General features: G+C 44.4%; 1 protein-coding gene across 2 annotated transcripts in view; it reads right to left on the minus strand.

The window, feature by feature from the left end:
* The window catches only part of RAD50 (RAD50 double strand break repair protein), a 269,333-nt gene that overhangs the window by 100,833 nt on the left and 144,875 nt on the right, over nucleotides 1-23,625 (minus strand). For both annotated transcript variants that reach the window (XM_040344638.1, XM_040344639.1), the window contains exons 14-15: nucleotides 20,723-20,960; nucleotides 10,537-10,726 (exon numbers count right to left, since the gene is read on the minus strand). In XM_040344638.1, the coding sequence (XP_040200572.1) occupies nucleotides 10,537-10,726; nucleotides 20,723-20,960 (428 nt within the window). The remainder of the gene's footprint in view (nucleotides 1-10,536; nucleotides 10,727-20,722; nucleotides 20,961-23,625) is intronic.

The raw sequence follows: 23,625 nt of genomic DNA on the forward strand, positions 1-23,625 counted from the left end.
GGGTGATAGCCCTGGCCAGCAAGTGCTTCTCTCGCACCGAGAAGTTTAATTTTCTTCTCTTCGGTGCCATCTCACAACACAGCACTCAGCAACAGACACAACATTCAAACAGAACAAACAAACACAGAAACACAAAACAAACCGACAAAAAGACACTGAACAGACAGCCAAAAAGACACTGAACAGACAGCCAAAAAGACACAGAACAGACACACAAAAAAATCAGACAGCAAAAAAACAAAAACACAAGCAGACAGCTAATACAAATTCAACCAAAAAACACAGAAGAAACAGACACAAAAAACACTCTGAAAATACAAACACCTACTACAACCTCCTACTACAATAAATCTTTAATATAACACTACACTCACCAACAAACAGCCACAAACAGAGCAAAAGACACTTGCTTTAGGAAGGGAAACACAGGGATGTACTTTTGCAAGGGAAGTGTGTTTGTCTGGGGCTATTTAAGCACAGGGCGATTCTCAAACTAAGTATGCTTGGCCTTTTTCCTATCTCACTGATTGCGCAGAGTTCTGCACATGCCCAGTGAGGTGCAGATTCGTGCGCGCATGCGCAGTACGGCTGGCCCTTCATTTGCATGGGGTCAAGGCTCATTTCAATGGAGCACGCCCACTTCCTTCCCACTTGCAATAAACCCGCCTTACGCCTCAGTATTTACATCACGCTGGCGCAAAAGCGCTGTGGATACGGCACTTACGTCACAAAATGAAGGCGCCCTAACTTAAATGATATACGTTTGGAGTAACTTAATTTGCGCCGCTCTACGTGAATCTGGGCCCATAACCTTAAACTGCCGCCTGTAAAACCTTGCGGCCAAAGGAGGCATCCGAAGATGCACTCACATCCACCTTGTAAAATTTTGAGAAGGTGTGGATTGACGACCAGGTCGCTGCCTTACACACCTGTAAGACAGACACTTGATGGAAATCCCAAGAGGCACCAATCGCCCTGGTCGAATGCGCCGTGACCTGAAAGGGAGGCGCCCGCCCCTTTAGGGCATAGGCCTGGAGCACGACCTGTCTGATCCACCTAGAAATGGTGGCCGACGAGACCGCCAGACCTTTTTTAGGACCAGTCACCGACACAAACAGTGAGTCCGACTTCCGAAACGGAGCCGTAGCAGACAAGTACACCCGTAGGGCCCGAACCACGTCCAAGGAATGCAAAGTAGCCTCCTTCGGCCAAGGACATAAGGATGGCAAAACAATGTCCTCATTAATGTGAAAAGCCGAAACAACCTTTGGAAGGAATGATGGCTGCGGCCGCAGCACCACCTTATCCTTATGGATGACTAAGTAAGGAGCCTTGCAAGACAAGGCCGCCAGTTCAGAAACTCGTCTGACCGAAGTAATTGCCACCAGAAAAAACACCTTCTGAGACAAAGTCAGTAGGGAGTAAGGAATCTTCCGAATGTCCTCAAACGGAGCTTCTTGAAGCACTGAAAGAACTAAATTCAAGTCCCATGGAGGCAGTGGAGGACGCACAGAAGGGGCCACATGCCGGACCCCCTGCACAAACGTACGCACCAAGGAGTGCGCCGCCAAGGGTCGCTGAAAGTAAACAGCTAGAGCCGAGATCTGACTCTTAACCGTACTTAAGGCGAGAGCCTGATCCACTCCACGCTGTAAAAACAGCAGAATCCGGGACATCACGTATGTACGGGGGTGCCACTTCATCTCTTCACACATGGAGATGTAGGCCTTCCACGTACGATGGTAAATCTTTCGTGAAGTAGACTTCCGTGCTAGTAGCATGGTAGAGATCACCGAGCCTGACAGACCTCGGTCCTTCAACACCTGGCTCTCAACAGCCACGCCGTCAAAGCCAGCGACTGTAAAGCAGGGTGAAAGATAGGACCTTGCGACAGGGGTAGACGCCAGGGAACGTCTGCCACCAGACGCACCAGGGATGGCGCGGCCAATCTGGGGCGATCAGGATTGTTGGTAATCCCTCGGCTTCCACCCTGCGCAGCAGGTCGAGCAAGAAGCTGAAGGGGAGGGAAAGCGTATATTAGGCGATAGTGACCCCAAGGAGCCACCAGCGCGTCTGACGCGTCCGCCTATGGGTCTCTCGACCTGGTCACGAATCGTGACACCTTCCGATTGAGACGAGACGCTAGAAAGTCCACGTCTGGAGTGCCCTATTTTTGGCACAGACTCTGAAACACCTCCGGGTGTAGCGACCATTCTCTTTGGTCTAGCTTTTGGCGACTTAGATAGTCGGCTTGCCAATTCAGCACCCCCCGGAATGTACACCGCCGACAGAGCTGGAACTTGGCTTTCGGCCCACTGGAGGATGTGCGCGACTTCCGTCGCTGCATCCGAGCTTCGTGTGCCCCCCTGATAATTGACGTATGCCACAGCTGTGGCGTTGTGGGACTGGATTCTGATCGGTCGGCCTTGCAGACCCAGAGACCACTTGGAGAGACACCACTTGATTGCTCGGAGCTCCAATACATTGATTGGAAGGCGGGACTCCTCCTGAGACCAGCGCCCCTGGGCTGACTGGACACCTCAGACAACCCCCCCAGGCCGGAGAGGATGGCATCCGTCGTGATCACTGTCCAGTGACATGGCAGAAACGATTTCCTGGTCCAGGGTACCGGAGACATCAGCCACCACACTAGGGAGGACTTGGTCAGTCGACTCATGAAGTTTGTTCCAACGTGACAGAATCTCTTTCTGTAATTGGGCATACGGAACCGCCTCGAAAGAGGCCACCATCAGACCCAGCACTCTCATGCAAAAGCGAAGCGACGCTCATCTCTTGGTCGCCGACCGCTGCACCGCAGATTGCAGACTCTGCAGCTTTTCCGCTGGGAGAAAAACTCTCGCCTCCAAGGAATCCAGGACCAACCCCAGATATTCCAGCCGCTGAGTTGGTACCAGCACTGACTTCTGTATATTCAGCAGCCAACCGAATTCTCAGAGGGTCTGACAGGTGATAGACACGTCCTCTTCTAATTCTGAGCTTGAGGAAGCTCTCAGAAGAAGGTCGTCCAGGTATCCCACGATAGCGATTCCGCGCTACCGCAGCAGGGCCAGGATCGGGGCGAGCACCTTGGTGAAAACCTGTGGTGCCGAAGCCAGGCCGAACGGGAGAGCCACAAATTGAAAGTGGTCCTCCCCGATCGCAAAGCGCAGAAACCTCTGGTGTTTCGCGCATATTGGGATATGTAGGTACGCGTCCTTGATATCCAAGGATGCTAGGGAATTCCCCCTGATGAAGCGCTGCTATTACTGAGCGAATCGACTCCATCCTGAATTTTTGCACTTTGACAAAGCAATTGAGGGCCTTGAGGTCCAGGACTGGACGGACCCCATCCTTCTTGGGGACTACAAACAGATTGGAGTAAAACCCCTGAAACCATTCCGTTGAGGGAACCGGTACAACCACCTCCCTGCCCAGCAGATCCTGGACAGCTCCTGACAGGTCCTTCAGGCGATCCGGAGGAGGTTGGAGGGAAAAAATCTGTTTGGTAAACAAGAGAGAAACTCTATCTTGTACACCGAGGAAACTACTTCGCAAACCCAACGGTCGGAAAGAAGAGACCTCCACCGAGCCGAGAATTCACAAAGCCGGCCCCCCACCCGAGATGTGGTCGGGGGCAAACCTTCATGCGGAGGCAGACTTGTCCGCAGGCTTGTTGGGCTTGCGGTACCAGGGGCGCTTTTGCCCTTCAGTGGACGCCTTAGCACCCTGGAAACGTTTTCCTGCCGCACTTGGTGGGCGAAAAAAACGATTGGGGGCAGTAAATGAGGGCCCTTGCTTACGGCGAGGCTCCTTACTCTTCCCAGATTGCGGGAGCAGAGTGCTCTTACCGCCTGTGGCATCTTTTAGGATGTCATCCAGGGACACCCCAAAAAGCCGTTCACCCTTAAAGGGTAAGTCCGCAGACCAACACTTTAGCCACACAAGGCCGCATAGTACCACCGCGTAGGCGGAGGCCCTGGAGAGCAAGGGGAGCGTATCCAGGGCTGACTCACAGACACATTTCAGACCTTGCACCAACTGGTCGGCCAGGTCCACACAGAGCTCAGGAGCATTATGCTCCTCCAGCTCCTGTACCAGGGACTTAGCCCGTTCGGTAGGTGTCTGCGACACCAAAGCCCCGGCCAAAACCGGTCTCACTGCCGACCCCACCACTGTGAATAAGGAACAGGCCACAGCCTCAGCTCTCCTATCTGCAGGGTCCTTAAAGGCGGGAGCCCCTTCCACAGGCAACATGGTGGCCTTGTTCAGCCTGGACACCGGAGGGTCCACTGACGGAGGAGATACCCTTTTGAGGAGGATTTCCTAAAAAAGTGGGTAACGGACCGCAAAGTATTTTGGTACTGCAAAAACTTTCTGCGGCCGATCCCATTCCTTGTATAACAGTTCGTCCAGATACGGAACACAAGGAAACACTTTGTGGTGCGGGGTGGCTTGCGGAACCCAAAAGGGACCGGCATGTCTGATGCCTCCACCAAATCCTTAAGTTTTTGAGTATCCCGCACCGCAGTGATAAGAGCTCCAACAAATTCCTTATCCTGCTTCGACCCTGAAGCAGAGTCATCCTCACTGTCCGCGTGAGTCTGCATCATCTGACATGACAGAACCAGGGCCAAATGCAGAAGCAGCACCTGATTCTGCGTCAGAGACATCCCCAGAAGCAGGCTCAGGGAGGTGGCGCTTTTTACCCTCCTTCTGGCCACTTGCCGCTTCAATCCTGGCAACAAACGCCTCCAGGACTGCCGTCATAGCATCCAACGAGGCCACAAGAGCAGGGGCACTAAGGGTTAACTCTGTCATGGTTGGGGTAGAAGCCTCTGGTTCAGACTCCATGCTGTCCCACCTAAATATGCCACCTTAGTACTGCAGAAAAAAACAGGACCCACCGGCCACCCTCCCGGCTTTCACAGAGAGCAGGGGACCCCCGGGGACTCACCACCCAGAACCAGGCTGTACCACTGTGCAGAGCCGGGAGTGCTGTCTGTGCTGTGTCATTCCCTCAGGAAGAAAAAACTGCGGTGTTGGCACCGTTATTCCAGACACTAGAGGCCGCTGACATATAGAACCGTGGCTCCGGCAAAATGGTGGCCGTACACGTGTTAAACACACAGTGAAACACAGCAGATACTGTCACAGCACCATCACAATAAAAAAAAATACAGCACTAGCACAATAAAAAATACAGTACCCCACAGCAGCACAGCCCCCCGGCAGTAGCAAAGCCCCCCCTCAGATGAACCCCCCACCTCACAGCCGCCACCCAGAATGGGGAAGGAGGGAGAGGAAGGGAGAGAGGAAAGCAGGGCAGACCCTCAGTCGACCTCCCCAGAAAAGCACCAGCCGAAAACACCCTGCCGAGGCAAGGGGATACTACTTACCCATCCTGCGACCACCGGCTGGAGGCATTCCAGACAGACCCAACGTCCGCAGGTAGATACAGCATGGCTGTCGGCCCGGCACACTGACACAGCCATAGAGACCGGTCATATGTGTGCCCTGGAACATGTAGTTCACCGGCCGCCCCTGGAGCAACGGGGTATGTCGTGGACGGCCTAGCTAAAGACTGACACACACTCGATGGCCGAACATGGGGGGACTACAAGGATCAAGATCCAGCCTGTCACCCAGTCGGCAGTTGATAGTAGATCCCAGGATCCAAAAATGCAGGAACAAAATCAAATAAAGCGAAAAAAAAATGCAAAAAATCTCCAGAGCACATGGGCTCCAGAAAGGCCTCTCATGACGCTAGGCAGATTAAAACTGAGGCTGGATGTTCCAGAGAGTGGGATGTACCCGGGGGACACGCCCCCTGGGAGGTGCTGTACTGAGAGAAGTGTTTTTAACACTTAAAGTGCTGTTTCTTTCTGCCTAGTCTCTCCTAGAAGGAAGGTATATAACCCTAAGGTCAATGCTGCTGTGTCTGTCCATGAACGGAAGGGAAAAGTGTCCAACTGCCTCTGAACATGCGTTTAACAGCGTTTCGTGTGCATGGGGCCTAAAGTAGGCAAGTTACACACAATCTGACAGTGAGGTTGTAATTCATTTACATGCACAATGCATCTGTTGCTTTGGGGAAGAAAAGCTGGAGTAGTTCTTTAACTATTTGGAAGAGGCATTTCATAAATTGTCAGATGTTCAGTCAGAAGAGACACCACGTATTATTGTCCCAATTGTCCTTCCCAACCAGGCCTCTGTATAGGTCACTGTTTCCGCCAGTCCCATACTTTACAACATTATTAGGGAAGTATGGTAAACGTAGTTCTCATTTCCTGTCATTTTCCTCCACACCCCTTATGCCACTGCACTGAACTGTACATACCTATGCCTTTTCCGGAACGGACCCTGGCCTGTTACACGACCACGCTTCTGCCTAACGCAAAACATACCTCTGCCTGCTCTGGAACTGACCCTGGCCTGTTATACGACCACGCTTCTGCCCAACGCTAAACTGTACCTACCTGTGCCTGCTCTGGAACTGACCATGGCCTGTTATATGACCACGCTTCTGCCTAACACCAAACTCTACCTACCTCTGCCTGCTCAGGAACCCTGGACTGTTTGACCATGTTTTTTTGCCTGCCTCTTGGATTGATATTTTACCCTACTATTCTAGTGGGAACACAGGGGTTTCACATATGTGAGGGGCTCCAGAATTGTTTTTCTGGATGAAGAAAACACATTTTTTAGTTTTCTCATTCCCAGATTAGGGTCTGGAGACTCGGGGGCTTCAAAGAGATTTGGGTGGGAGAAGCCTCTACCCCTGTCCCTATTCTTTTCTGGCCTGCTACTTGGACCATGTTCGTGCTTACTATCAGGACCAATATTTTGGCACTGCTGGCAATGTCTCTACTTGCACTGACTATGGACTGTATATGGACAGTATCCCTGCCTGTACTGACTATGGACAATATTTCTGCCTGCTGCCCGAACAATTCCATTCACTGTCGCTGACCACGTCCCTGCCTAATGCCTGGATCAGGGCTCTCCTGGTGATCAAATACCACAAAGAGAAAGCTCTATCTGTGTGAAAAAAAGGACGAAAATTTCATATGGGTACAGTGTTGCATGAGTAATTGTCATTCAAAATGTGAGAGCACCGAAAGCTGAAAATTGATCTGGTTATTAAGGGGGTTTAAGTGCCCAGTTGTCAAGTGGTTAAAAGGAGGACATCTCTTTGGTAAGGCACTTGACAAACTCATTAAAGTGCATAAGTATGAGGTATCTTTTCCAGGCAACTTCAGCTGACCGGGCCTTTTCAGGTATAGGATTCTGCGCATGTGAATAGAAAGGAAAGACATTCTAGAAATGTGTATCATGACCAGTTTCAGGGAATCAGCACAAGGGCAGAAGGTAATTTAAGAGCATCTCAAACATCTTCAATTGGAACAGTGAGATGTTTGTTGAAGACTTCACAGTATCTACTACCTTACTAAAAAAAAGTTCACTTGGTAATAATGAACTATTTTTTTCTACTAAATAGAGCTATGCAATGATTTTCAGAGTGAACATTTTTTCGGGATTGACACAATCGTCGAATTGCTAATGCTGTTCATTAACAAAAAAGGTCTTTGTAGACCAGGGTTTCCCAACCAGGGTTCCTCCAGAGGCCACTAGGGGTTCCTTGAGCAATGTGAAATTCCTGCCTTCCGATATATAACATATGCCACCAGATATCTTTTTAGCAGCCTGTGAGGGGAGCATTCTTCCCAAAGACCACCCACCAATGTAAGGAGAATTCTTCTCAAAAGACCCCAAATGTAAAGAGCATTCTTTCTGACCACCATGCTAATGTACCGTGAGCTATAGATATAGCAAATGCTCCCGATGCCCAGTCTGATACGTTTTATCGAAGAGCGGGCAGAGAGCGGAGGTGACTGAGCGGAGAGAGGGGCGGGGACAGAGGGTGGGCAGAGAGAGGGGCGGAGGCGGAGAGTGGGTGGAGAGAGGGGCGCAGAGCAGAACGAGTCCTCAGGCAGGCAAGTTGAATTGCAAGGAGGACCTGTAAAGGAGCATCCTTCCCACTGACCACCAATAAAGGGGACATTCTTCCCACTGACCACCAATGCAGGGGACATTCTTCCCACTGACCACCAATGAAGGGGACATTCTTCTCACTGACCACCAATGTAGAGAAGCATTCTTCCCACTGACTACCAATGTAAGGAGAATTCTTCCCACTGACCACCAATGTAATGGACAACCTTCCCACTGACCACCAAAAGTGGCAGCTCCAGAGGAGAGAGCTCTTGACAATAGCTTGTAAAGCCTGGAGCAGTGACTTCACTCATAGGTTTCTATGACCCAGCCATTTTTGGCACTTCCTCCTCTCCCCTGCATAGGCCGCTGGCTCACACAGGTGAGAGAACATGACTAGATTGGAGTTGCCTAAAAATAGGTTAGTCAGCATAAGTTTTAGAAGTGGTATTTTTAAAGCTACTTAGGTTTAAGCCTGAATTCTACTGTAACCACTTGTCCACTGTCGCACTTTAAATGACAATTGCGTGGTCATGCAACACTGTACCCAAACAAAATGTTAATTTTTTTTTTTTTTCACACAAATAGAGATTTCTCTTGGTGGCATTTAATCACCATGGGGTTTATTTTTTGCCAAATAAACAAATAAAGACTGAAAGGAAAAAAAAAAAAAAGGAGGCATTGGTGGGCACTGAGAATAATAATGTAGCGCTACATGTGAGCCATAGTCACAGTAAACTATGTATACCCATTAGGGTGTGAACATATAGTGCGATGTAAAAAATTCTACGCATAAATGCCCAGCAAAGTGAACAGAAACGTGAAAAACAGTCCACAAAATATCAAATGTAATCAAAATTGGAAGATGTAGTGTCCATCATAAATAAATGAAATCAAAAAGATGTCATGAGATAGAAGAAAACATCCCAACAAAATCTTCAGGTGAATGATGAAATAGATGTGTGCTTACCAAAAGCGTTGGACCCGACTGTCATACAACAACGGATCGATCGAGCTTAGGGTGTCCCAAACGGCTGTTCCATAAAAGTGTCAGCGAGAGTCCAGAGAAGGATGGAATCTACCTCATTGGCGACCAGACCAAGGACGGACGAATGGGCCCGATGTTCCTCAGCCACAGATTACTCTGGTATGGAAGACCCGACTAAGTTGTTGGTATGGCAATCATAGGGATCCACCAGACATCTACGTGTACCCAGATCAGGCAAGCAGCAACCCTGATAAGGGTGTTAGAAACCAACTGGAGAGAACTCAAAAAGCTTATCTTCCACAAATTCATGTAAAGAGAAGAAAAAATATGGGGGCTCCAATGGTGTAGGTCAAAAGGATGTTTTAATAATAAAAAACGATCACTCTGATGCCCCTGTAGATGTCTTTTTTGGAATGAAACGCGTCGGGCTATGCATTTTGCTCCCTATACTGCTTTTAGAATTATGAATTGTGATCACTTTTTTACCATGTATGCTGGTTTTTATTATTAAAACCTCTTTTTGACCTACACCATTGGAGCCCCCTATTTTTTCTTCTCTTTACATGAATTTGTGGAAGATAAGCTTTTTGAGTTCTCTCCAGTTGGTTTCCTTATCAGGGTTGCTGCTTGCCTGAACCGGGTACACGTAGATGTCTGGTGGATCCCTAATGATTGCCATACCAACAACTTAGTCGGGTCTTCTATACCAGAGTAATCTGTGGCTGAGGAACATCAGGCCCATCCATCCGTCCTTGGTCTGGTCGCCAAAGAGGTAGATTCCATCCTTCTCTGGATTCTTGCTGACACTTTTATGGAACAGACGTTTGGGACACTCTAAGCTCGATCGATCCGTTGTATGACAACGCTTCTGGTAAGCGCATATCTATTTCATCATTCACCTGAAGATTTCCGTTGGGATGTTTTCTTCTATCTCATGACATCTTTTTGATTTCATTCATTTATGATGGACACTACATCTTCCAATTTTGATTACATTTGATATTTTGTGGACTGTTTATCACCTTTTTGTTCACTTTGCTGGGTATTTATTGCGTAGCATTTTTTACATCACACTATATGGTCACACCCTAATGGGTATACATAGTTTAGTGTTACTACGGCTCACATGTAGCACTACATTATCATTCTCACTCCCTTTGAATATGTCACATTCCTGTGTAGCTGCTTCACTCCCCTTGCTGGGGTTCCGTTTTACATTTTTTGAGTAGCGCATTTATTTGTACTCACTTCACAATTGGTGGGCTCTGATGAAGCGGCACTAATTGGCAGCACGTGTGGGCACAGATTGGCAGCACTGGTGAGCGCTGTTGGGACAGTACGGATAATCAGGACACTGATAATCCGTGCCCTGATGATTATCAGTGTACAGACCCTCTTTAGGCTCCATTCACACCTGAACATAGGGATTTAATGGAAAATATTAAGGTTTTTCATTCAGAACAAGAAAAAATTAAGGCTGATTGACTGTTACAGGTTTTAAACATTAGACAGTGCTTAGTGCTTTATTAAACAGAGGCCAAAACTCTGCCACTTACCTGATACCTCTCCATTAGGGATATGTCCTGTAGACAGGCCTTTGCACTGTCTTCCTCAGACATAAAAGTTGCTATCAGAGTTTCTTGCTCTTCTACATCATTCTTTAAACGCTGTATTTCTCGGTTTATTGCCACCAACTGGTTTCTTAGTTCAGGGATTTCTTTTTCCTTAAGATCAATCAGCATTTGCCTAAAGAGCAAATAAAATATTTCATATCATTTTAAATCTACTTTCTTCCTAAAATACAACACTTAATATTTGTATTCTAAATGGCAAACCTTTTTAGGCCCCAAAAATACCAACATTTAAGCAAACCTGTGTCCAAACTAAACTTAATGAATTGTTAGTAATATTGTTAGTGGGCACATTTATGTGCCTACAAATACCTATGCATATCTATGCGAGCCTGCAGTGTTAAGTTATGCAGACATCTATACAGCTCCTGAAGATGAACTCAGACCCTGGCCTCCACCACTTCCCCCACCTCACTACCAGTCACTGACACTAGGCATCAATGCAACAGACCAACAGTGAGACATAATAGTTGAAGAGGAGAAGCCACATCTGAAATTCATGAACTAAATTACTAACATACACAATAAGCATGCTGCACTCGTGAAACCAATTTAAACATGGCAAAACATATGTACAATCTTGACATGAAAAAAAAAATAAAAAATATCACACTGCAAAACGTGTGGTTAAAAACGTGCAAAGCTTGAAGCTCAAAAAGGTGCATGAACTACTTTGTGATTTGTCAAAAGTAGAGCAGTAAATTAATTTCAACTCAATGAATGGACATGTGGTGAGACAATGTGCAAAAACGCTCATTTGTACAGCATGATTTTGCACACATTCAGGAAATGGTTTCGTGTAAATGCAACCTTACGGCTACACAGCTAACTTTTTACAACTGTTACAAGTGCACTTGCATATCTGAGTAGTAAGCTGGCCATAGATTACCAGCACAGATTGACAAACCTTTTGCTCTTGCATTTGCATTCTGAAAGCTGACTTTGCTGGCTGTCAAAATAACTTAACAGTGCATTCATCCACCTGGTGCGTTCGATTGTTCAGTCAAAGAATGTCAGGCAGGAGATAGTCAACAGGACTACCGATGGAGCAAATTCCATCCATCAGAGGAGAAAGATTTCAGCGCAAGGAATACAGTTCACTAAAGGTGAATGATGAACCTTGTGCTGATTTTTTTTGTTTGTTTTAGGTTAACCTAGACTTTAAAACACTGACCATAAACAAGTGATGTGCGTACCAGCATCTCTTCACTTGTTCCAGGTGTAATATCAGGGACCATTAGCTCTCGTGGTAGATGCTTTTGTCAGTGATTCATGCCAGAAAGGTACTATATTTTAGGGCATGGTAGCCAATTTTTATTAAAAAGGCAAATAAAAGTCTGTAACATAAAGGTTTCCCACGCAGATATACACAACATAAAATACTAGACCATCTTTAGCAGCACCTCTGCTCCTTATCCTCGTCACACAGACCACAGGATTCATCAATGTGGATGGCTTCACTTTAACACCCACAGCTCCGCTCTGGTCTTAGTCCTCAGGCCCTTGCACTGCCTCTTGCAGTCACACGTTCTGGCTGCCTCCTGCAGCCCCTCTGACTCCTGGAGACCTCCTGTCTCTCTTGGTGGGAAGTAGTCTCCAACTGGGAGACTTGAGTTATTCCCATACTCTCATTGTAAGGGCTGTGCTCACCTGAGCACACACCCTGCAGGCCATTCACAAAATCTGGACACAGGCCTGGAGATCCCGTCCCACCCAAGACACTATGGAATCTCCAAACTACAGAGCCCCATGCCGGAATACCAAAACTTGGAGAAAGCTGAAAAAGCAGTCTTCTCCAGTTCACATCTATGCTCTGCAGTCTTGCATCAAGCAAATGTGCACACCCTGTGTCCCCCAACCTATCTGATTTTACAGTGACACCATCTCCTACTGTCACACAGGTTAATGACCACTGAAGAATAAAACCAATAAGATTGCACTTTCACTGACCAGTCAACATATATTTCTAACTTCAAAGTGTTCCCTCAAAAGATGTTCTCGCAATAATTTCCCTTTGGAACAGTTTTAAAACTGTAATTGGTATAAGTCAAGGGCCACAGATGGACATACAAGCCAAATCCTCTCACCCACCCATTTTCTATGTTGTCTTAGAGCTATAACTGGGTTAATTGCTATTAGTCACAAGTTTGTCACATATATTTAAACACCAAATGTACAGTGTAGATTATGGCAACCAATCAAAATTATTTTCTAGCGTGAGATGCAAAAGAACTGAAATAATCAGGCTTGCGTCATAAATTACCTAATGGGGGTTGCTTTATTAATTAATGTAGAATTGCAGGTTTTCCTCTCAGTTCTGTCTTGTAAACTGAAAACAAAAAGGTACTGGCGCCACTTTGTGGACAGGATTACAAATCTCTTGCCCAAAAGTACCATGTAAAGGTTTTAGGCAGTGTGAAAAAATGCTGTAAATTAAAAATGCTTTTAGAAATAGAAGTGTAATAGTTTATTTGTATCAATTAACATTTTGGAAAGCAAATGAACAGAAGAGAAATCCAAATCAAATCAATATTTGGATTGACTGCCCTTTGCCTTCAAAACTGCATCAATTCTTCTAGGTACACATGCACACAGCAACTTGAAGGTAGGTTGTTCTTCATCTTTGAGAACTAATCACAGAACTGGTGGATGTAGGCTGCTTCAAATCCTTCTGTCCCTACATGTAATCCCAAACAGATGTGATGATGTTGAGATCAGAGCTCTGTGAGGGTCAAATCATAACCTTCATGACTACTTGTTTTTCTTTACACTGAAGATAGTTCTTAATAACGTTTACTGTATGTTGGAAAAAAAAAAAAAACCTGGTGCATATAGCACGGTAAAACCCCTCATGGATTTTTTGGCAGGCAGACCAAAATGTATGTAAAAAAATATATATATTCTAATATAACAATATGATAAAATAGTACAAATCAACAGTGAACATCATATAGTGTTAATGCGACTATGAATATAAGATCATACAGAATACCCAAAATAGCGCATTCTGTATGTCTGGCACATACTGCCCATAGATACTGGTGGGCCAACTGTCGTACATACTGTCAGACACCTTACATGTTTCGGACTAATTATAATCCTTTAGAGGTTTTATGTCAAATGGGTAGTAGTAGTTAAAATTATAAAAAACAAATATTGCATATAACTGATGAGTAAGTGATCAGTTGTTTCCCAGAGAGGGCAGCGCAGACATGCACCAGATGGAACCACGAGAACCGCAAGGAAATGAGCCCAAAACTGCACATACAGGTACCCCAGGTAACGGAGCAGAGGTTTCCATCATGTATTGCCAAACAGTCAGTTAGTAATCGGTCATTGGACAGTTTATTGTGATGCTCACAGCAGCACACAACTGGGAGTAGGTTGCACTGGAGCTGACTGTGGAGACCAAGATGAGCATCATAATAAACTCTCCAATAACCATTTACTAACTGGCTGTTTGGCAATACATGTTTGCTCACTTTACAATTTGTAAATTATATAAATTGTATAAAAATAAACAATAATAATATATAATTTTTTAAAGCATTCTTACTTTACACAATTTCTTTACCATTGCCTAAAACATTTGCACAGTAATATTGTGTGTGTGTGTGTATATATATATATATATATATATACATACACACACACACACACACACACACACACACACACCAGATGTCGGTAACAACCCATGCATACAAAGAAGCCAAAACAAATAAGTTCAGAAATTAGGTTTATGTGTAATAAATTGGAATGAAACAGGGAAAAAGTATTGAACACGCTAACTGAAATGTATTTAATACTTCGTACAAAATCCTTTGTTGGCAATGACAGCTTCAAGACACCTCCTGTATGGAAAAACTAGCCACATGCATTGCTCAAGTGCGATTTTGTCCCATTCTTCCACACAAACATCAAATCTTGAAGGTTTCGTGGGACTCTTATGATCTTTAGTTTTTTCCATATGTTTTCTACTGGATTCAAGTCAGGTGATTGGTTGGGCCATTCGAGCAGTTATTTTCTCTCTTTAAAACTAATTGAGAGTTTCCTTATCTTTGTGTTTGGGATCATTGTCTTGCTGAAATAGCCACCCTTGTTTCATTTTCATCATCCAAAGCGCTGCGCAAACTGTTGGCGCTATATAAATCCTGTATAATAATAATCATCCTGTTACATGGCAGCAGATTTTTATCAAGAATGTCTTTGTACATTTTTCCATTCATCCTTCCTTCAATAATTTGAGGTTTCCCAGTACTGTATGATAAAAAACAGCTCCACATCATGATGTTCCCACCATGGCATCCAAAGAGTTCAATTTTGGCCTCATCTGACCAGACTATATTCTCCCAGTATTTCACAGGCTTGTCTAAATATTTTGCAGCACAATTTAAACAAGCTTCAACATGCTTTTTCTTCAGAAATTGAATATTGCATGGTGAGCGTGCATACTGGTGGCTGAGTGCGTTACTTATTGTTTTCTTTGAAACAATGGTACCTGCTAATTCAGGTCTTTCTTCTGAAGCTCTCCACAAGTAGTCCTTGGCTCTTGTACAACTCTTCTGATAATTACTTTCACTCCTCTGTCAGAAATATTTTGCGAGGAGCACCTGGTCGTGGCCAGTTTATGATGAAATAATGTTCTTTCCACTTGTGGATAATGGCCCCAACAGCACTCACTGGAACATTTGAAAGTTTTAAAAATCAGCCATCAGTATGTTTTGCAACAATAAGGTTGCAAAGGTCTTGAGAGAGATCTCCACTTTTACCCATGAGCGGTTTCTTATGTGACCCCATGGTAATAAGATACCTTTCATAGGCCATGAGTTCAGACTGAACCAGCTGATAGTAATTTGCACTGACAAGGGGCAGGATTGCTTTCGAATACTAATATTACTGATGGATTTCAGCTGATATCTTGGCATTCCATACCTTTTTGCACCTATCTTTCTTCATGTGTTGAATACTTTGCCTGTATCATTTCATTTTCATCGCAAGGATTGCATGGGTCGTTACCGACATGTGGTGGAAATTTCATGTCAATAGCACCTTAAAAAATATATTTACCTAGAAAAATGGTGACTTTTTCAATACTTATTTTACCGGCTAGAAAATATTATATATATTTATATTTTTTTTTTTTTTGTGGCAGAGCGAGGCTTTGTCCCAGTAGAAATGGTGTTAAAATGGACACAGGGTATGCACATTTGCTGGATGCAACTCTACAGAGCGTAGATGTGGACTGGGGAAGACTGCTTGTGCAGCTTTCTCCAGGTTTTGGTATTTTGAAATGGGGCTCTGTAGTTTGGAGATTCCACAGTGTCTGGGGTGGGACGGAATCTCCAACCCTGTTTCCAGACTTTGTTTATTACAAGCAGGGTGTGTGCTCAGGTGAGCACAGCCCTTTATAATGAGAGTGTAGGAAGATCTCATGGCTCCCAGTTGGAGACAGCTCCTGTAAGAGACAGGAGGTCTCCAGAAATCAGAGAGGCTGTAGGAGACAGCCAGAAAATTGGTAACTGCAAGAGGCAGAGCTATAGACGCTCAAGGGAAGCCGCCTATGTTGAGGAGTCCGCTGGTCTGGGTGACCAGGATAACGTGCAGAAGTACTGCTACAGAGAGCCAGGTGGGCTAGCATTTTCTGTTTACATTTGATGGAGAAGAACCCCCTGCGTGGAAAACCTTTGAGTGAACTTTTTATTTTTGACTTTTTAATAAAAATGGGCTATCATGCCCTTAAAACATAGTTCCTGACTGGTGTGAATCACTGAAAAAACGCATACCACAAGAGTTAACAACCCCCAATCTTACAATATACACACACACACACACACACACACACACATAATACAGTTAGTATCTCACAAAAGTGAGTACACCCCTCACATTTTTGTAAATATTTTATTATGTCTTTTTATGTGAACACAACACTAAAGAAATTACAATTTGCTACAATGTAAAGTAGTGAGTGTACAGCTTGTATAACAGTGTACATTTTCTGTCCCCTCAAAATCTAAACCACTGGCAATATAAGCGAGTACACCCCTAAGTGAAAATGTCCAAATTGGGCCCAATTAGCAATTTTCTCTGCCCGGTGTCATGTGACTCATTAGTGTTACAAGGTATCAGGTGTGAATAGGGAGCAGGTGTGTTAAATTTGGTGTAATCATTCTCATTCTTATACTGGTCACTGGAAGTTCAACATGGCACCTCATGGCAAAGAACTCTCTGAGGATCTGAGAAAAAAAAAAAAAAAATAATAATAATTGATGCTCTACATAAAGATGGCCTAGGCTATAAGAAGATTGCCAATACCCTGAAACTGAGCTGCAGCACGGTGGCCAAGACCATACAGCAGTTTAACATGATAGGTCCCACTCAGAACAGGCCTTGCCTCGGTCGACCATAGGGGTTGAGTGCATGTGCTCAGTGTCATTTCCAAAGGTTGTCTTTGGGAAATAGACATATGACTGCTGCCAGCATTGCTGAAGAGGTTGAAGAGGTGGGGGGTCAGCCTGTCAGTGCTCAGACCATATGCTGCACACTGCATCAAATTTGTCTGCATTGCTGTCATCCCAGAAGGAAGCCTCTTCTAAAAATGATGCACAAGAAAGCCTGCAAACAGTTTGCTAAAAACAAGCAGACTAAGGACATGGATTACTGGAACCATGTCCTGTGGTCTGTTGAGACCAAGATAAACTTATTTGGTTCAGATGGTTTCAAGCGTGTGTCGCAGCAACCAGGTGAGGAGTACAAAGTCAATCACGGGGGTGGGAGTGTCATGTTCTTGGGCTGCATGGGTGCTGTTGGCACTGGGGAGCTACAGTCCATTGAGAGAGCAATGAATGCCAACATGTACTGTGACATACTGAAGCAGAGCATTAACCCCTCCCATCAGAGACTGGAACGCAGGGCAGGATTCCAACACGATAATGACCCCAAACACACCTCCAAGACGACCACTGCCTTGCTAAAGAAGCTGAGAGTAAAGGTGATGGACTGGCCAAGCATGTCTCCAGACCTAAACCCTATTGAGCATCTGTGGGGCATCCTCAAACTGTAGGTGGAGGAGTGCAAGGTCTCAAACATCCTCCAGCTCCGTGATGTCATCATGGAGGAGTGGAAGAGGACTCCAGTGGCAACCTGTGAAGCTCTGGTGAACTCCATGCCCAAGAGGGTTAAGGCAGTGCTTGAAAATGATGGTAGCCACACAAAATATTGAACATTTGGGCCCAATTTGGACATTTTCATTTAGGGGGTACTCATCACTTTTGTTGCCAGCGGTTTAGAAATTAATAGTTGTGTATTGAGTTATTTTGAGGGGACAGCAAATTTACACTGTTGTACAAGCTGTACACTCACTACTTTACATTGTAGCAAAGTGTAATTTCTTCAGTGTTGTCACATGAAAAGATAAGAAAATATTTACAAAAATGTGAGGGGTGTACTCACATTTGTGTGTGTGTGTGTGTATATATATATATAAAAAAAAAAAATATATATACACACATTATATATATATATATATATATATATATATATATATATATATATATATATATATATATATATATATACATACACACACATATATATTTTTGTTTGCTTTTGTTTTTTTTGAGAAAAAACAATCAGTGCCACAATGCTAATAAATTACTCCTATAATGATGTGAAAAAAAAAAAAAAAATACCCCTTTGAGTGTCTACACAGCTGCTGAACACTTATAGTGATACACCACACCTATTGCAATATTAATTTTGTGAAAATAGTGCAGCGCTACGTATCTATAAATTTTATATAAACAAATAATTATACATTCCATAAAACTATTTATGAAAAATATAATTTTTTTTTTTTTTATGTAGGTTTCCAAAGCTGTCACCACTGTGTAAAATCCTATTTAAATGGATCCAATATTCAGTGCACACCACCACCTGCTAAAATGCCTGCTGTCCTCAAGGATGAGGATGATAAAACTCATAGACAGATCACTCCTTGTGTCCACCACGATCAGTCCACTTTACCAATGGTAGTAATTCCTACAGTTCCCAGACTGCACCTCTGTGTGGGTAATCAACATTTGAATTGTTGCCAAACACCACCTTCCTCCATTTGCTTTTTAATAATCAATTCCACTTATATTTCCAGGGGTTAAGGACATGAAACAAAAAAACACAAGTACTATAGTGTTCTCTGCTTTAAATTTATTAAACAAGCCCCCCTAAAAAGTTACACTTACAAGAAATAACAATAAAAACAGCATGTATCAAATCACCAGCTCATTCACTGCAGATCTAAACTTGCGGCGCTTCGCCTGAAATCACAGATTCGACTCCTCCCCTCTAAACGCGTGTTGACCTCTCATTGGCCTTCATCAGTAGATCAACAACTACTGGCGAAGCGCCGCAAGTTTAGATCTGCGGTGAATGAGCTGGTGATTTGATACATGCTGTTTTTTTTGTTATTTCTTGTAAGTGTAACTTTTTAGGGTGGCTTTTTTAATCAATTTAAAAGCAGAGAACACTATAGTACTTTTTTTTTTTTTTTTTAGAATTCTAATTTTTAGAAATTACAGCCACTGTTTACAACGGATGTGATCACTGTGATTGGTCACAGAGATCACAATGTGCCAGGGCCGGACACAGTGACCCAGTAAAACAATGAGCTAGGACGCACACAAGACACACGAGCAGAAGGACATCATACGAGGTCCACCTGGAATGAGAAAGCACCCGCCCAATTGTAATATTACAATAGGCCGGTTGGGATATGGTTAAATATATACACCACATTGGCCATATGGGTATCCAGTGGTAATACGGCAGTCATTAACTGCTTCCTCCTGCCGTATATTGAAATGACGAATGAATTGGAGCACTCTCGTTCTTGGAAGAAGGACGTCATATGATCTCCTCCCATTCTCGCCATGGGGGCATGCAGCGAGCAGTGATGTACCGTGTCCATGGGATCTGAATTAAATGTGTGTGTTCTTGATTTGCATTTTATCTATTTTGTTATATTCTTTGTAACTTTTAAATAAGTGTTCCTTCATTTTTTAATGTTCTTTTTTTTTATTATTATTTATAGCTTTTTTTTACTTTGGATGCAAGCCACACAGATTTTTAGCCTTTTAAACTTCTTACTCATGGAAATATATTTTTCAGTGTATTTGCATACAATCAATTTGAAGCATCTCCCTTTCTGTTCTGTGTTCTTCCATGACAGTACTCCCTCCAGGACTAAAATTTGAAAAGCAGCCCTCAGCCCTGCAAATATGCACTCTTAAAATTAGGTGTCTTTATTTTTCCTGTTTGTGCTTGTTGTTTGTCTAGGCAAGCGCCTTCAGCAGGCTCACAATGTGCAGAAAGCCATATTACAGGCCCATCCTGCTTCTTCCTCCCACAGTCCAGGTACGGCCACTGTAGTAATGTTGAGGAAGAGCCTATATAGAAGGCTGCAAAATGAGCCACTTCTGCCTCTGCACCAAATGCAGAAATTTACTAGAAGAAAATAATTTCGATAAAAGAAAAAGATTTTGCTTCTCTCAGAGCAAACAATTTACATAATGGGAGTTGGAGGGATTATTCTAGGCTGTCCTTACAGCTTTGTCAGTGTACAACCCCTGAAGCCAGCAGCATAACCCAATGTAGCCAGTTTACGTTATCCTGTATCTCTTAAAGAAGAAGTATAGGCAAAGCTTGTTTCGCTCTACTTCTCCTGTGGATCACAGAACTGCAGTTACTTCTGCCATGTGCGGGCTGAAGCTCAGGCAAGATTGTGACAATAAAGTGGAGATCCGCCCATATGCCTGGACCGACACCCGGCTCAGCCTCTTAGGCAGCTGAGAGCCTGAGCTGGCCGCTCCAGCCCCCTTCACAGCCCAGCCCCCCAGTAAGCGAGGGGAGGCAGAGCAGAGAGCGGTGACTGACAGTGAGATTAGACAACCGATCGATCGTGGTGTTTGATCGATCGGTGTGTTTGATCGATCGGTTGTTAGAGTCGGTGAGGGACCGATTCTGCAAAAAAAAAAAAAACATACTTCTATTTTTAATGTACATTTAAGAAATGTCTGTGTCAATAAAGACTGTATAAACATAGTAGACGTACCTCATTGGCTTCAGCTCCATCATTTCATCTCTCCTTTTTTCTCTTCTCTTTAAATCAGTTTCTGTAGATTTGAGTTTATCTGGAACCAGACGCAATTTTGACTGCATGTCATTAATGACATCTTGCAGCTCGGCTTCTGAGGGGAAGATCCTTTGGCACACTGGACAGCAGGGCTGATTATCCTCTGTTAGCTGGGTGATAAACTGGGTGTACACAGCTGTGGCCCCTGCCAGCATTGCTGTAAGATAAAATGAAGTAATAAATATAGTAAAAATAAGTATTTCCTCCATCTATACAACCATTAGCAGCCACCCTACCAAAGGAATCATATACAGGGTGCTTTCCTTACAGCAGGATACTGAACTCTAAGCACATCACAGGAAAAGGGTCCCTGTACTACAAGTTGTAATCATTGCTGAACATTCTGCTAGCTTATGTACACTGACTGTAATACTCTCCATAAGCTTCAGCAACTGCACTCTGCTGCATCAGCTTAGGCATGAACAGTAGTGACTAAATCTGATAATAGTAAAAGTAAAATGATAAAGGTATGAAGTGCCATGAACACCAAGTGCAAAACAGATGTGAAATTAGTATTAGCTCTTAACCTCTAGAAAGGGGTGTATATCAATGCAGACACAGACAGGGGTAAAGATGGCATCTGCTCTAACGAATGATACCAAACTTATTTTCAATCTCTTAATAAGGCAGATTAAACATATACACGTTTTTACATATACAGACTGAATTGACTAGCCTCAAGTGATACACAGAGATAGAACTAATCCTCCCACATAGGTTGTACCTGTGCCCTCTTTTCTCTATATCCTCATAAAACACACAGAGAAAATGCTACTTCTCAGCAGTAGAAGGCAGGGGGCAGGGATCTGTCATCACACACACTGCATAACTACAGTAGAACACAGAGCTCATGGAAACCTGAAACATGTAAATTTCATATGTATGAGTATAGCACAGGTCACAGGCAAAGTATTAATAGACCCTGGGCAGGCCCGTCGTAACCCGACAGGCAAAGCAAGCATTTACCTGGGGCCCCGAGCTGGCCAGGGGCCCCAGCAACCGTGCGGTACAAGAGAATCAGGTTCCTGTTCCCGGCCGGACTGACAGGAAGTGCACACACTGAGTGAGTGTTCACTTCCTTTCAGTCCGGCCCCGGGAACAGCAAAGTGAATCTCCTGTACCACGCGGTTATGGTACACGGCCGACCGGACTGCAGGAGGACGCAGCGATGCGGCAAGGTCCCTCCCTGCTGGGGCCCCTGTGCGGACACCAACATCTGCAACATCACACCCTGTGCGTGTGAGGCGGAGGGGCGGAGGATAGAGGTAAGCAGAAAACCACTCCCCCCCACCGCTTCTCAACTTGAAATGTCACTTTTTTTTTTTTTTTTGCTTGGGGCCCCCAAATGTCTTTGAATGGCCCTGACCCTGAGTCATATGCTCGTGACAAGACACTGGCAAGCTTTTAAAGTACATACTCCCTGAGCAGCCCCCCTTTTTAAATTCTACCCCACTTCAGTTTTGAATCAAACAATGCTGAGTAAAGTTAAAAAAGAATGGCAGGGAGGGAGGCCTGTGTCCTGTAGTTAAACTCCTAGATTTGGAATTTACAGGCAATTTGAAATTTCTCCCATATCAAAACGTATACCACAGAACACAAGGTATTCATAGATCCTGGGACATTGCCAAGCAATGAATAAGAAGGGTGGGCAACAACTAGGAAAACAGAACTGTGCCAACAGGCCAACAAGTGCCAAAAGGATCCAACTTCAGAGTGTCAAGTAAGAACCTTACAGTTGAAAGCTGCATTCACAGAAGATTGGACATCTACCTGGTAGAACTTTTAAAAAGCAGGAACATAGGGACCCATCTCGCAAGAGTGGACATGGAAGCAGAGTGTCCCTTGCAAAGTCCTGGAGGAAAAAAAGGGAATCTGTCTTTGTGATCGGATTAAAGCCTGGGCTTCAACAGCTCTACCTTTAAAGCCAGAGACTGAGAAGCAGGATGAAAGAGATGGCCCTGAAACAGCAGATTTGCCTGTTGGAAAAGGGCGTCATCAGATTATAGTCTCTGAGAATGTCTGTGTACCAGGTTCTTTTGGGACAATTCAGTGTAATGAGAATCAATTTTCTCTCTTGCTCTATCATTTTGAGCAGACAAGGCAAAATTCCCACTGGAGGGAAGGCACAGATTAGCCTGAACAGAAACTAGGGAATTTTCAAAGTATGCAACGCAGGCGCCAGAGGATCCTTGGTCCGGTCTACGAAAAGGCAAGATCTTAATTTAATCTGGTGGCTAGTATGTCTATATCTGGAGTCCCTCTTTTCTGGCATTTCAGATGTCTTAGTAGCCCACTTTCCAGTTGTCTACTCCTAGAATGTGGACAACAGAGATTGCTGGACAGGGAGTTTATGCCCATGTTATTATGCAATTTATTCCCTTCAAGGCTTCACAACCGTTGCATTGTCTGACTGTACCCTAATGAGTGTCCTCGCAGAAGGGAGCTCCAGAGGATGTTAATGGAAAGTTTGGCTTCCACAGGTTATCCACTCTCTTATCTGGTTCCCAAGGTACTGGAACATTCCGCCCCAGCCTGAAAGACTATTGTTAAGGCTTGGTTGGATATTCACTAAGCTAGGCAATTTCCTGCTTTGGAGAGAAGGAAGATGTTTGTTCCAGTTTAACAAGATGATGTGTTGGAAAGCTTTGCTAGGGGTGCATCCAGGATCAGACCCAAGCATTTCAGATGAAGAGAAGGCTGGAGAACAGATTTTATTTTTTCATTGACCACCCAACCAAAAACCTAAAGCATCTGAATTGGCGTGTGGAATTTTTCTGACAGTTGGAAGGGAGTCCTTCAGAAGAAGGTCATTTACATGAGTT

Source organism: Rana temporaria, chromosome 3, assembly GCF_905171775.1.
Source record: "Rana temporaria chromosome 3, aRanTem1.1, whole genome shotgun sequence".
In the NCBI taxonomy this organism is placed as follows: domain Eukaryota; kingdom Metazoa; phylum Chordata; class Amphibia; order Anura; family Ranidae; genus Rana; species Rana temporaria.